At 46.2% G+C, this 13,009-nt stretch overlaps 1 protein-coding gene across 1 annotated transcript in view; it reads right to left on the bottom strand.

Annotated features, from left to right (window-relative positions):
- The window catches only part of DNAH7 (dynein axonemal heavy chain 7), a 152,997-nt gene that overhangs the window by 31,216 nt on the left and 108,772 nt on the right, over positions 1 to 13,009 (bottom strand). Inside the window, exons 48-52 of the mRNA XM_081023134.1 lie at positions 11,571 to 11,761; positions 10,294 to 10,427; positions 7,002 to 7,337; positions 3,152 to 3,278; positions 870 to 1,064 (exon numbers count right to left, since the gene is read on the bottom strand). Of these exons, the coding sequence (XP_080879260.1) occupies positions 870 to 1,064; positions 3,152 to 3,278; positions 7,002 to 7,337; positions 10,294 to 10,427; positions 11,571 to 11,761 (983 nt within the window). The remainder of the gene's footprint in view (positions 1 to 869; positions 1,065 to 3,151; positions 3,279 to 7,001; positions 7,338 to 10,293; positions 10,428 to 11,570; positions 11,762 to 13,009) is intronic.

The following is a 13,009-nucleotide window of genomic DNA, read 5'->3' as shown; positions in this document are numbered from 1 at the left end:
ATAAAAATTTACTGGAATGTACATTTCTGAAGGAATGCTTTTTTAAAAGGAAACAATATTACTTGTAGTAATAGATAGGTAGCCGTGTTGGTCTGCCATATTCAAAATAAAAAAAATCCTTCCAGTAGCACCTTTAAGACCAACTAAGTTAGTTCTTGGTATGAGCTTTCGTGTGCAAGCACACTTCTTCAGATACACATCTGAAGAAGTATCTGAAGTGTGAATCTGAAGTGTGTATCTGAAGAAGTGTGCTTGCACACGAAAGCTCATACCACATCTGAAGTGTGTATCTGAAGAAGTGTGCTTGCACACGAAAGCTCATACCAAGAACTAACTTAGTTGGTCTTAAAGGTGCTACTGGAAGGATTTTTTTTATTTTGACTTGTAGTAATGTTCTCTTCCCTCCAAGATGTATCATCTAAACCCATCTGCTTACGAAACTTGCAAACTGCTCATCACCGCATTCCTGGTTATCTCAGAAGCTACATCTTCCTTTGACAGAATATACAACAACAACAACACTGAGGGCGCAGTGAATACCGTATTTTTCGCTCCATAAGGTGCACCGGACCATAAGGCACACCTAGTTTTTAGAGGGGAAAATCAAGGAAAAAAATATTATTTCCCCCCCCCCCCAGCCGCGTCAGTCCCTTCTCCCTCCTGGGGAAAAGCCCGCAAGAGCCACACAGAGCTTGTGTGCAGCTCTTGGGGGCTTTTCCTGCCCGCCTCCCCCCTGCATTCGCTCCATAAGACGCACACACATTTCCCCTTACTTTTTAGTAGGGGGAAAGTGTGTCTTATGGAGTGAAAAATACGGTATTTGTACTGAGCAGCTAGCAAGAAGGGATGAGTGAAGGTGGGAAACAAACCAAACTGTCATAGACGTTTTTCCACCCGTCCTTCAAGCGCATAAATTCCTTCCGAATGCTTCTGAAGGCTGGCAAGTCATCAAGGCGGCAGACTTCATCCCACGATTTCGTGGGGAGCCAAGGGCAAGGGTTGGAGTAGGGATTGTCCAGGCCGATGCCTCCCGTGAGCAAAAACTTCCACTCCGACTCATCAATCTGCAGTGATTTAAGGCAAAATGAACAGCAGTGTTAAGGACTTGTGGGAACTTGAGCGAACAGGTCAGCATTAGGGACACCCATGCCATGAGAGCCACATCACCAGTAAGGGGCCCGTTGTTGACCTTCAGAGCCCCACGAACCTTCCCTTTCCTGTTTGGATTGCTGCCTGTACTCTTGCCCTCTGCAAACCTGGAAGCAATGAGGCGGCTGTGGCGTTTGCCCTCCTAGGTGGGTCATAAGGAAAGGGTTAAATGAGTGTGAAATGATTGGCCAGTGGGAACCCAAGGGGAGGAGTTAGAGTTAGAGTTGGAGAAGGACGAGAGAGTCTGTGGGTTGGTCTAGTTTTGATGTGTGAGAGTGAGTGAAACTGTTAGGAGTCAGATAGACAGTTGGGATAATCAGTTAGAAGTTATTAGGAAGGTATAGGCCGGTAAAGAAACTAAGATTACAAAACTGTCAAGAAAAATGATCTGAAACCATAAGGTTCATGCTTATAAAATAAACTTGATTATTTGTTTTAATGTCAACAACTGTCTGGACTCAGTGTGTACCCGAGAGAAACGGGTTGGTGGCAGCGGGGAAGCGATCGTAGTGGTGGCACAGGGATCAATAGACCGTCAAACGTCCGGGGACCCTGTGTGATCGCCACAGCGGCGTAGCAGCCTTTACTCCTTGACTTCCTTCTGGGCAATGTAGCCAACTGGGTTTGGGAAGGGGAGACAGGAGAGCAAGGGAACAGACAATGGGGATGGCGGCAATGAAATGCCTGTTGCCTACAGATCACGCAAAGTTTGGAGCTGACATTTACCAAGTCACCCAGTGCTGTTTTTCTGGGGTGGGTGAGCACACCATAAAGTTTGTTTGTTTGTTTGTTGTGGGCCCAGTCGCAGTGCCCCCACCCCAGGCAGTGGCTAAAGGTAAGATGTGATTAATAAACTCAAGCAAATGATCTGGATTAGAAACAGCCACAACTTTATTGATTGCAGACATAGGTGGATTTTTGGCTCAGGCATTGGGGGTGTATATCCATTCCAGCCCCATCAGACAAAAACAGAATTTTTTTTTAAAATAAAGGAACTCAGTTCCCCCAAGTTCCTGCTAAAAAACCCTCCTCCCACACATGAATATCTCTGCCATGCTAACTTTGTGGATCAGCTCTGCAATGGTTTGAAAACTTGTGTTATGTACTGAGTTGAATAGGATCCAAAATGCAGCAGTCTGATTGGTCCTAGAACAATAGGATTCAGAATGCAGCAGTCTGATTGGCCCTAGAACAATAGGATTCAGAATGCAGCAGTCTGATTGGTCCACAGGAGCCACCCAATCCAGCTCCAGGTGGAAGGGAATCTGCAACCTGACTGGCCTACAGGAGAATCCCGGAATTAGCCAATCACGTGGGGCCCATTGTGTAAATAATGTATATAAAGCAGATACTGTGGGGGAACTTCCATTCCTCCTCACCACTATGAGCTGAATAAAGAGCATGAAATCCACTCTCAACTCTGAGTATATTTCAACCTGCAATGGCAGGATGGCAGTCACTATACCGTAAGGCCTCCCCTAGTGTAAGATACTAGGTTACTGCTTGGCTCTTCCTCCAGCTGTCCCAGAGCCAACTGGGAAAAGCTGCCAAACCGTATACATGTAAACAGCAGGAAAAATGGATGCTATACCAGGAACCAACAAGTAGATGACAACAGGGCTATGTACCATATCACAGCCAAAGAACAATTTTAACAGGTATAAAGGTAGAAGGATTACACCCCAGGAGTCCCTGTCCACTTCCTGTTGTCCAGAGGACAAGCTGATCCCAATCCCACCAGCTTCAGGACAGGCCATGCCCCTCAAACATGGGGGCTGGCCCTGGTCTGAACAACTGCATTGAGCTGCCCAACCTCAGTTGTCTGCTTGGCGGCCCACTTGCTGCCAGGCCGCCAGATCTGACCGCATGGTGATGTTGGTAGGATGTTCCCACAAAGGAGAGGAGATGGAACAGAATGGGAGAGGCATTTGTGGACTCGCCAACAGATTAGCAGATTTATATGTGGGCCACCATACAGAGACATTTGCCTAGCGGCACTAACCAATTTATCATGCTTCAAGAGGTTCACGTTTAGGCAGAAGGAGAAGAGCAGCTTGTCCTTTTCAAAGAGAGAACGGCAGATGTTGACATAGAGGGAGTACGTGAAATGGTCTTTGAGGATCCTCAGCCTGTAAGAGGGAGAGAAAAGGGAAGGTTGGGGAAACCCAAACGAATCTCACTTTACAACCGCCACTGAATCAACTCAATTACAAACCGCTTAGACTTCAGTTACGGATGTGCTGCTGGTGGATTTTGTAGGCAGCCTGTTTTAGCCTCGCCTCCTAACTAACGCAAAACACAAAAACACTTGTCAGCCATTTGCAAAGGCTTTGCGGAGTGCATTAGCCGTGAAATACAAGCAGCCTCTTGCTGACACACAAGGAAATGTAGCATAGTAAAAGCTGTATTCTTTACACATCAGAAGGTCACATGCATGCCCTTTTGTATCACATCCCCTTTTCCCTACTTCACAACTGTAGGCTGCCTCTCTTTTTAACCTCTCTCCAGCCTGCATAGGGCTGCACACAGCCAGCAAATTCTTGCTCCTGTGAGATCCACTGCTTGCGTTATGTTGCTAAGAGCCACAGAGCTTTCTTTATGTAAGACATTTCACAAATAACCCCTGAATCATTGGTATGTGGAGGCAGAGTGAGCATAGTCAACTAGTGTAATCATGTCCTTGTCTGAAGGTTCAGGAAGACTTAAGGTCAGGACTGTAACCCAGAGAGGGCATCAAAGGAGGATTCTGGAACCGAAACTCAATCTTTGCGCTATTCGCAGAATGGTAGAGTTAGAAGGGACTTTGAGAGTCCTCCAGCCCAGCCCCCTGCAATGCAGGAATCTCAACTAAAGCATCTATGACAAATGGCCATCTAGGTAAAGGTAAAGGGACCCCTGACCATTAGGTCCAGTCGTGGCCGACTCTGGGGTTGCGGCGCTCATCTCGCTTTATTGGCTGAGGGAGCCGGCGTACAGGGGTCATGTGGCCAGCATGACTAAGCCGCTTCTGGCGAACCAGAGCAGCGCACGGAAATGCCATTTACATTCCCGCCGGAGCAGTACCTATTAATCTACTTGCACTTTTTGGTGTGCTTCTGAAGTGCTAGGTTGGCAGGAGCAGGGACCGAGCAACGGGAGCTCACCCCGTTGCGGGGATTCGAACCACCGACCTTCTGATCAGCAAGTCCTAGGCTCTGTGGTTTAACCCACAGCGCCACCCGTGTCAGATGGCCATCTAACCTCTGCTTAAAAACCTCCAAGGAAGGAGAGTCCACCACATCCTGAGGGAATCAGTAGCCAACCCAAGACATGGCCATCAGAAGGGGCAAAGGCAGAAGGAGTGTGTTATGGCACACCTAGAAGAACAAGGGTCAATCCTATATTCTTGCCTGAACCCACCTAGCTGCCCACTTCAGTTGACTAGGGACAAAATTACCCCAAGGCATATGTCTCCACCCCCATCTCCTTCTCTCTCCATACAGCAGTGGAGCATATGCCCGCGCTGCCCAGGGCGGGCGTGCTCCTGAGGGGTGTGGGGCACAGAGGGTGCCTTCCCAGGCGCACAGAGTGGCATGTGCGTCCTGCAGCCAGGGGCGGAGTGAGCCGCCAACAGGGGCAGAGCGAGCTGCCAATGGCAGACATTTGGCGTGCCGCCTACCCACAACTCCCAAGCCTCCCCCAAGCTGACCAAACAAAGGGGGAAGGGGGGAATGCTGCCGGCAAACCGGCACAGCTCCCCCCTTCCCCTGACAGCTCGGGGTAGGCTTGGGAGTCGCAGGCAGGCAGGCGGTGCGCCAAATGTCACCCCCCCCCCAGTGAAGACACCCCAGGCTGTCCACCCCCACCACCTCCACCCTTCCTTCGCCCCTACCTCCATAGATGGGTACTGTATTTTTCGCTCTATAAGATGCACTTTTTCCCCTTCAAAAATTAATGGGAAATGTGTGTGCATCTTATGGAGCGAATGCAGGCTTCTTGGCTTCAGCAATAGCAACGTGAAGCCTCCGAAGCACAGTGGGAGAGTTCCCCCCCGTGCTCCGGAGGCTTCGCGTTGCTTTCGCTGAAGCCGCCTGAAGCCCCCAGAGCGCAGTGGGAACTCCCGCTGCGCTCCGGGAGCTTCAGGCAGCTATCCGCAAGCCTTCGGAGCGCAGCAGGAGTTCCCGCTGCGCTCCGAAGGCTTGCGGATAGCCGCCTGAAGCCTGGAGAGCGAGAAGGGTAGGTGCACACCGATCCCTCTTGCTCTTCAGGCTTCGCTTCGCTGGAGAGGCACTGCACAGTTTGTTAGGATATTTCCGTTCCACCTTAAAAGGAAGCAGGCTTTGTGAGTCAGAGTCTGCGTATTTCCTGTTCACAGGATGTTTATGTTTGCTATTGCTTTCGTTTTTTCTCTGTGTCGCAGACACTAAAGCAGTCAGTCATGTCTTTATGTGTTCTGATCAACGCTGAATAAACTTGTAAATAATGCTCTCCTGATTGCAACTTTTGGCTGTGCATTATCTGCTGATAGAGCGTGCATGAGCTCTAGAATGTGGCAAGATATTTTCTAGAAACTCATGTCGCTGCGTGCCTATGGGAGGTCGATGGATCGTCCGGCAGACGGCTTGGGGGCCATGATGGACTTTATCTCCCTGGCAGTATCCCAACACAGTTTTCCCTCTCTGCGCAGCACCCCTTCAACGAAGTGGGAGGAGAAATGGAAGGGGCTCCATTTCTCCTGCCGCTTCGCTTAAGGCGTGCTGAGCAGAGAGGGGGAGAATTCCCCCCCCCCTGTTCTCCTCCTCCTATGGTCCAGTGCGTCCTATAGAGTGAAAAATACGGTATTTACTGCAATGAGCAGGAGAAGGATGCTATCTCGTATTCTGGAAATGACATGTAGAGCATCGCCAAAAGGGTTGTGCAACCTTCATCTGAAGACAGGCGTGTGCATTCTTCTCCTGTTATTGCATCCTCGGAAATCCCTCTGTGCCTTTGCAAAACAACCCAAGCAGTGTCCCCGATTATAACAACAGCACCCTTATCTCACTGCCGTCACCAGCAGCACAGCTGGCCCGCCTCAAGTGTCAACAGAGCAAAATGTTAAATGATGGAGCTCCAAATGGCTGGCAAAACAACAGGGCATAAAACAAGCAAAGCACCCAGAAAGCACAACGTGGGGGAAGCTGCAAACTGAAACTTCCAAGCTCTCCTTTATTATTTATCGTTCTCAAGCTATAAATGAATATCACATAAAATCTGACACTGAACTCAATCTGCACAGCGCATTATTTTTTAAATGAGTTTCCCGTGAAGTCAACTTAAATGCAATGTCAAATTAGCTGAAGGTACCAAAATTAGTCAAGCTAGCCTTGCCCAGTTTTCTCAAGCTTTGTTGTTTAAGGCCTGCTTTGACATTTATTCCATATACTGAATTTAATAAAGGGAGAAAACTGCGTGGGGCATTATTCTGTTTTAAAGTTTCCCAGTCACTTCCATATACTTGTTACCTAGGAAGTACCAGGTAATGTTCTTGCATGGTTCTTAAAGGGGGGGGGGGCATCTTAGTTCTTTCAAAACACTGAATATTTTGTCTCCAGTCCTTTGAATTCCCATGAATGTTAGGTTTGTCTACAATAGCTGTTTCCCCCTACAATACAGCAATAAACAAACTTCTAAATCCCACTGATTTCAGTGGCAAAGTTAATTACATGCTTCATTCCCCTGAAATCAATGGGCATGCTTAATTTTGGATTGTATCCTGATTTTTTTCAAGGTAAGATAAGACTTAATTGCCTGCAGCTAATAAGTAATAAGGTTGCGCCAGAGCCTGAATAAATGTGAAAGGTAAAATTAAAGCATACAAGGATTTCACATACCTGTCTTGTAAAATTTCAGACTTCACAGAATTATCTATGGACATGATGAAAAGGTTGATGAACCAGGTTAGGGAATACTGGTACATGGGTTCAATATTGGCAAGATCAGCAATTGAAAAAAATAGAATCGACGAATGAACTGCAATGGGGCGGTAGCCCATTCGAGTGGCATCTATCTTCTTTTCAGTTTCTTCCGCTATAGCTTGCTTCTCTGAAATTTCATTAGCCAAAGCCTTAGAAGAAGACAATATCTTGATAGCAGTTTCGTCCTCTAAAATATTTCCTTCGGAAGATGAAAGAACTTCTAAAATTTTGTCCTCTATTTCTTTCAGCTGTCTGTAATAAAATCCCAAATTATTCTGTTACGAAAGTAACAAATGACCAAGTCCGTGAGTAAAAAAAAAAAAAGGATTAGATGCAATTACGGAAGCAAATAGAGTCGTACCTTGGAAGTCGAACGGAATCCGTTCTGGGAGTTCATTTGACTTCCAAAACGTTCGGAAACCAAAGCGCGGCTTCTGATTGGCTGCAGGAAGCTCCTGCAGCCAATCAGAAGCTGCAGAAGCCCCGTTGGACTTTTGGGTTCCAAAGAACATTTGCAAACCGGAACAATCACTTCCAGGTTTGCGGCGGTCGGGAGCCAAAAGGTTCGACTCGCAAGGCGTTCGGGATCCAAGGTGTAACTGTAACTATATTGATTAAAAAAACACAGTGGGATAAATTTATAAAATATATGAGGAGTTTTTCTATTGTGAGGGTTTCTAATGAGCTTTCAATAGTCACTTAAAATGATCTCAAATGATTTTTGTCTCAGTCTAAGACAATGTTTCCCAAACCTGGGTCTCTAGCTGCTTTTGAACTACACTTCCTATCATCCCTGATCTGTGGTACCGCTAGCTCCCCAATTTTGAAGGAGGGGTCAGAGGTTTTAAATACTGGTCGCCCAACTTTGAGCATTCTCTTGGCTGCTTGCACCGGATCACCCGCCCACCCTCCCTGTATTGGGGGGGTTGTTCGCTTGACCTTGCTATGCCTGTCATGGGGTCGTCTGCTTTGAGGCAGGGGCCTAGTAGAAATTTGTCCATTTGGCTGATTGGCTGGTGCCATTTGGTTTTGCCTACTGTGTAGCAAATTGTCACAACTTGTAAGGTTGGCGGTTAGGCATTGGTTAAAATTGGTTGGTGGAGGGGTAAGTGCCTACCCCTCCAATGCTGGTGCGGAAAGGGAATTCCGTTAAAGGAATCCAGGGGCTTGCCATTCTTTTCGTCTTTGTCCCTGGCATCGGACTTGGGCCACCAGGAGCTTGAGGGTGAGAAGTGAGGGACTGAGGCCCAGCCTCATTTTCTCCCCAAAATTTGTTTCCCACACTGGCTTTCGCTGGAATCCAGAAGTCCATTTCTGTCCCCTGGGCAAGGACAGATAGTCGGAACCAATGCCTAAGCAACCACTCACTTGGATGTATTTAAATAAAGTTGTGGCCAAAATCGTGCCAAAAACCCAAACCAAAATTGATGTGTGATGTGTGAGTTATTGGGGGGTGGCTTGGGGACCTCGACACGCAAGTCTTGCTACATGAGCGGACCTCATTCTACACGTGCAACCACTTAGCTGAATCCCATCCAATGTCTAGTTTGGCCCACAAATTGCTATAGCCAGCTGCATTTCATAATGAAACCAGTTAAATCATTTTTTATTTTTTATTTTGGAATGGAAGGCAACTAAAATAGCTTGTCCCAAAACTACCAAAAGATGGATTAAAAGTTAGCTGTCACTGGGAGGAAGTGCAAACTTTGTGGTGGGGGGGGGGGGCATCTCTCTTGGGAGCCAGAGCAACAAAGCAACAAAAAAAGAAATTTTATATGAAAGCACCTCCAATTCACTTTCAAGTGCCTAACACGAGTCATCGTTAGTCTGCTGATAGGGGCAGACAAGTACTTAATCGTAGGTTTATTCTTTAATTATAGAGATTAATTTTTAAGAAGTGGCTTCGGATGCTGAGTGGATTGCATTTTCTTATTTCGGGAGGAATATCTTCTGGACTATAATTCCACAACCCTCCCACCCCAAATCATCAGATAAATTGTCATTTAAAACTACTGTATTAAGAACAGGCTAAAAAGAGTCCCAATAGACAAACCAGAATTCCATTTGCTCCAGGTAACATTTTTTCTTATTTTCTCCCAAAAATAAAAGGAAAAAGGATCCTGTTCCCTCCCCTCAGTTTTACCAGGGGGCATAAATAGATCCCCTTTTCTCTATTTTGTTCTGAGGGGAAGCAAAGGAAAATGGGGAATACTTTCCAGAACACTCTCTCTCTCTCTCTCTCTCTCTCTCTCTCTCTGTGTGTCTGTCTATAATTATTATTTTTAAACCATTGCTTTCTTAAAAAAAAAAAACCACACGTTTAGGGTTACTCTCATTTTGACTCAAGAAAATCACCATTTTATAGTTCAAATCACAAAAAATAAATACAGTAAATAATAATAATAATAATAACAATAATAATAATAATAATAAATTTTATTTATATCCCGCCCTCCCCAGCCGAAGCCGGGCTCAGGGCGGCTAACAACAATCAAATAATCAAACAATCAAATAATCCAACATTCTAAAACATTTCATTATAAAAATTAATTAAAATCAAATTAATGGCAACCGTTAAGCAAAGTTCTGTGCAGGTTGCCAGAGGAGGGAGTCAGGCTGGGCCCTGACCAAAGGCCTGGTGGAACAACTCTGGACAAAAGTACAAAGATTCACAAAATGTTTAGGGGTATGTGAACCCCTGTGTACCCCCAGAAAAAAGCACTGGTTTAAACACACACACACACACACAATATATATATATATAATTAGATTGATTAGATTGTTAAAACCCACCAGGTAGTTTACATAAAATGTAAAATATTCTTAAGATCAACAGACTTTTAAAAAAACCAAGGAGACAGAATAAATCAAAAAACAGATTAAATCAACACTGCAAAAAAAAAAAAAGTTTTAATCAATTTACATGTCTGTGTAGACTTGCCTAAACAAAACAATTTTTTTAAGCAGCATCCATTTCATCACAAGATAGTGATGGCACACCCATCTCACAGCCATAAAAAAAGGCCACGTGTCTGCAGTCTTTCTGCAAGAAAGCATCCTTTGGATAAGCCATAGTCTGCAAATAACTTTGGCAACAGCTTTAACTAAGAGCATCCACGATTCGATGCCTTCATATTCAACATTAGCCACTTCTCTCCTCTCATCCCGTCTGCTAAAACAAGTTTTCTAGCTAGTAAGATTTCGATACCTTTTGTTTTCAGCTCCTTGCAATATCAGGGCTTGCTTTTCTTCTTCGAGATCAGGCCTCTCCCTTGCGACAACAATCCCGAGAAGCTGGTCTTGCATCCCCTCCGGCGTTATCATGAAGTTTAATAATGTTACCTGCGATTTAAAAAAAAAAGAATTAAAAACCAAATCAAAACAGGGCTAGGTAAACCGTACGCCAATGCTAATCTAAAGCCCCTGAAATGTAGGCTGTGTGCAAACCATAAATTTAATACACATTTAAAGCACACACACCAAAAGAATCCCAGAAACCAGAGTTCACCCTTCACAGCACTATAATCACCTTTAGCAACTACAGTTTCCAATATTCTTCCAGGGGTGTGTGCTTTAAATATATGGCGTATAAGCAGTGAAACACCTTCTACAGGGAGCATTTGCCAGTTTTCACTGAGTGAAAGCAGTAAAAAGACTGTAATTTTTGCTCCAAGGATTAAGACCAGCCTCTCACAACCTTGAGTCCACAGATGTTCTTGAACTACAACTCCCATCATCCTTGACCACAGGCCATGGTGGCTAGCAATCAGGGCACTGACTTGGGCCCCGGGATGTGGGTGCCCAGGTTATGGGAGCCACCGGAAGTCAGGTTCCGAGGTCTCTCAAGGCACCAGAAGTTGCGTCGGGGGCCCTGCAGTGTGGGTTCTGAATACCCACAAGAATTATTTTGTGGGTGCTCGGGCCTGCAGGGTTCCCTATAGGTGGCGCCCCTACTATTAATGATGAGAGTTGTAGGCCAACAATATCTGGGGACCCAAGGTTGAGAAAGGCTGGATTAGACGATGTGTGCTATTTTCATATATGGGCTAACGTGAATAATAATAATAATAATAATGCTATAAAAAAATTAAAGGTAAAAGCAGCTGATCGTACTAGCATATGCAACCGCGAGGGAGAGCATTGTGGAAAAGATTACAGCAGTACCTCTGGTTGAGAACAGGATCCGTTCCAGAGCCCCGTTCGCAACATGAGCAGAATGCAACCCGCGTCTGCGTGGGTCATGATTCGCCGCTTCTGCGCATGCACGCGACATCATTTTGCGCATCTGCGCATGCACGGGCGGTGAAACCCGGAAGTAACCCTTTCCGGTACTTCCAGGTCACTGCGGGACGCAACCTGAAAATGCACAAGCTGAAGCAAACGTAACAAGAGGTATGACGGCAATCCTATTATTGCAAACGATATGAGCAATCTGATTATTAAAGGGAAAGCAAACAGCTCCATGTTCCTGTGCAAACCACTCACTTTGACAGATGTTTCCGGGAGGTAGTGGGGGTTTCTCAGCTTGGTTGTAATATAAAAGCGAAAGTCGGGAGCGTATTCAATGGTGGAATCGCCCAAACGGATACAGATGCTGCCGGCCTGCTTGAAGGTCTGCTTCAGCAGAAGTGGTTCAAGAATAGGGTCCAGTTCTTCAGCAACGTTTTCCAGCAGCACTTCGGTTACAACCAGAAAAAAAGATTTGGTTAATAAACCATTAACTTCCTGGCTTACAATTTGCTAGGAGCAGCAACAAAAGGCGGAGGGGAAATAACGTTCTGGCTGAAGCCTGGGATAGCTCAGTGGGTAGAGTATGAGACTCGCAATCTCAGCGTTGCAGGTTCGAGACCCATGTTGGGCAAAAGATTCCTGCATTGCAAGGGGTTGAGCTAAATGACCCTTGTGGTCCATTACAATGCTAAAATCTTATGATTCTAAAGGAAGGAAGGCAATAATGCAATGGATGGATGGATGTGGATGTAGATGTGGATGCCTGTGGTTGGTGGTTCGGTGTGTTAGCTGTGGACCTATTTGCTAGTGGCATGCTGCTCCCATAACGTGTTTGTACCGTATTTTTCGCCCCATAGGACGCACCGGCCCAGAGGACGCACCTAGTTTTTTTGGGGGGGGGGAAATAAAGAAAAAAAACTATTCCCCACCCCCCAGGTGCGGGGCTGGGGCGGGGGAAGCCCAAGCTTCCCCGACCCCAGCCCCCAGAACAGGCTGCTATCCACTAGCCGTGGGAGAGTCGCGCGGCTCTCCCACGGCTAGCGGAGCGCTGCGCGAAGCCCGAAGCTTGGGGCGTGCTGAGCTCAGCGCGCCCCAAGCTTCTGGGTGCCGGCAAGCTCTCTGCTAGCAGCGGATAGCTTCCTGAAGCCTGGAGAGCAAGAGGGGTCGGTGCGCACCGACCCCCCTCGCTCTCCAGGCTTCAGCGAAAGCCTGCATTCGCCCCATAGGACGCACACACATTTCCCCTTCATTTTTGGAGGGGAAAAAGTGTGTCCTATAAGGCGAAAAATACGGTAATTTCTTTGTTCTTTTGTTTAATTTTGCATGGTTATGGATTTATTTTGCCCCACCTGCCATTGGAATGTGGCCTCCAGGAAGGCTGGCAGCATTCAAATCTGGCACTTGGGGCAGAAAGCGGTTCCTGCATAAAGGTTATTTTTGTGCGCTACTACTGCAGCCCATGTTTGGTTAGCCCAAAAATGGAAGACGAGTGAGGTCCCAACCAAAGAAGAATGGCAACTTAAGTTGACAGAATATGCTCAACTCTCTATAGAATAAGAGAACAAGAAGAATATACGTTTAAAGAAGATTGGAAAACGTTTATTGAATATATGGGAAATAATTGTGTGCTGCTGAAAACGCTGGCAGCATTAAGATAAATTCAACAGTGTAAACAAGTTTTGATGGATGCAAGA

Source organism: Podarcis pityusensis (assembly GCF_964106645.2).
Source record: "Podarcis pityusensis genome assembly, chromosome: 1".
Classification (NCBI taxonomy): domain Eukaryota; kingdom Metazoa; phylum Chordata; class Lepidosauria; order Squamata; family Lacertidae; genus Podarcis; species Podarcis pityusensis.
The sequence above is the reverse complement of the archived record's forward strand: the minus strand, read 5'-3'. Positions and strand labels throughout refer to the sequence as shown.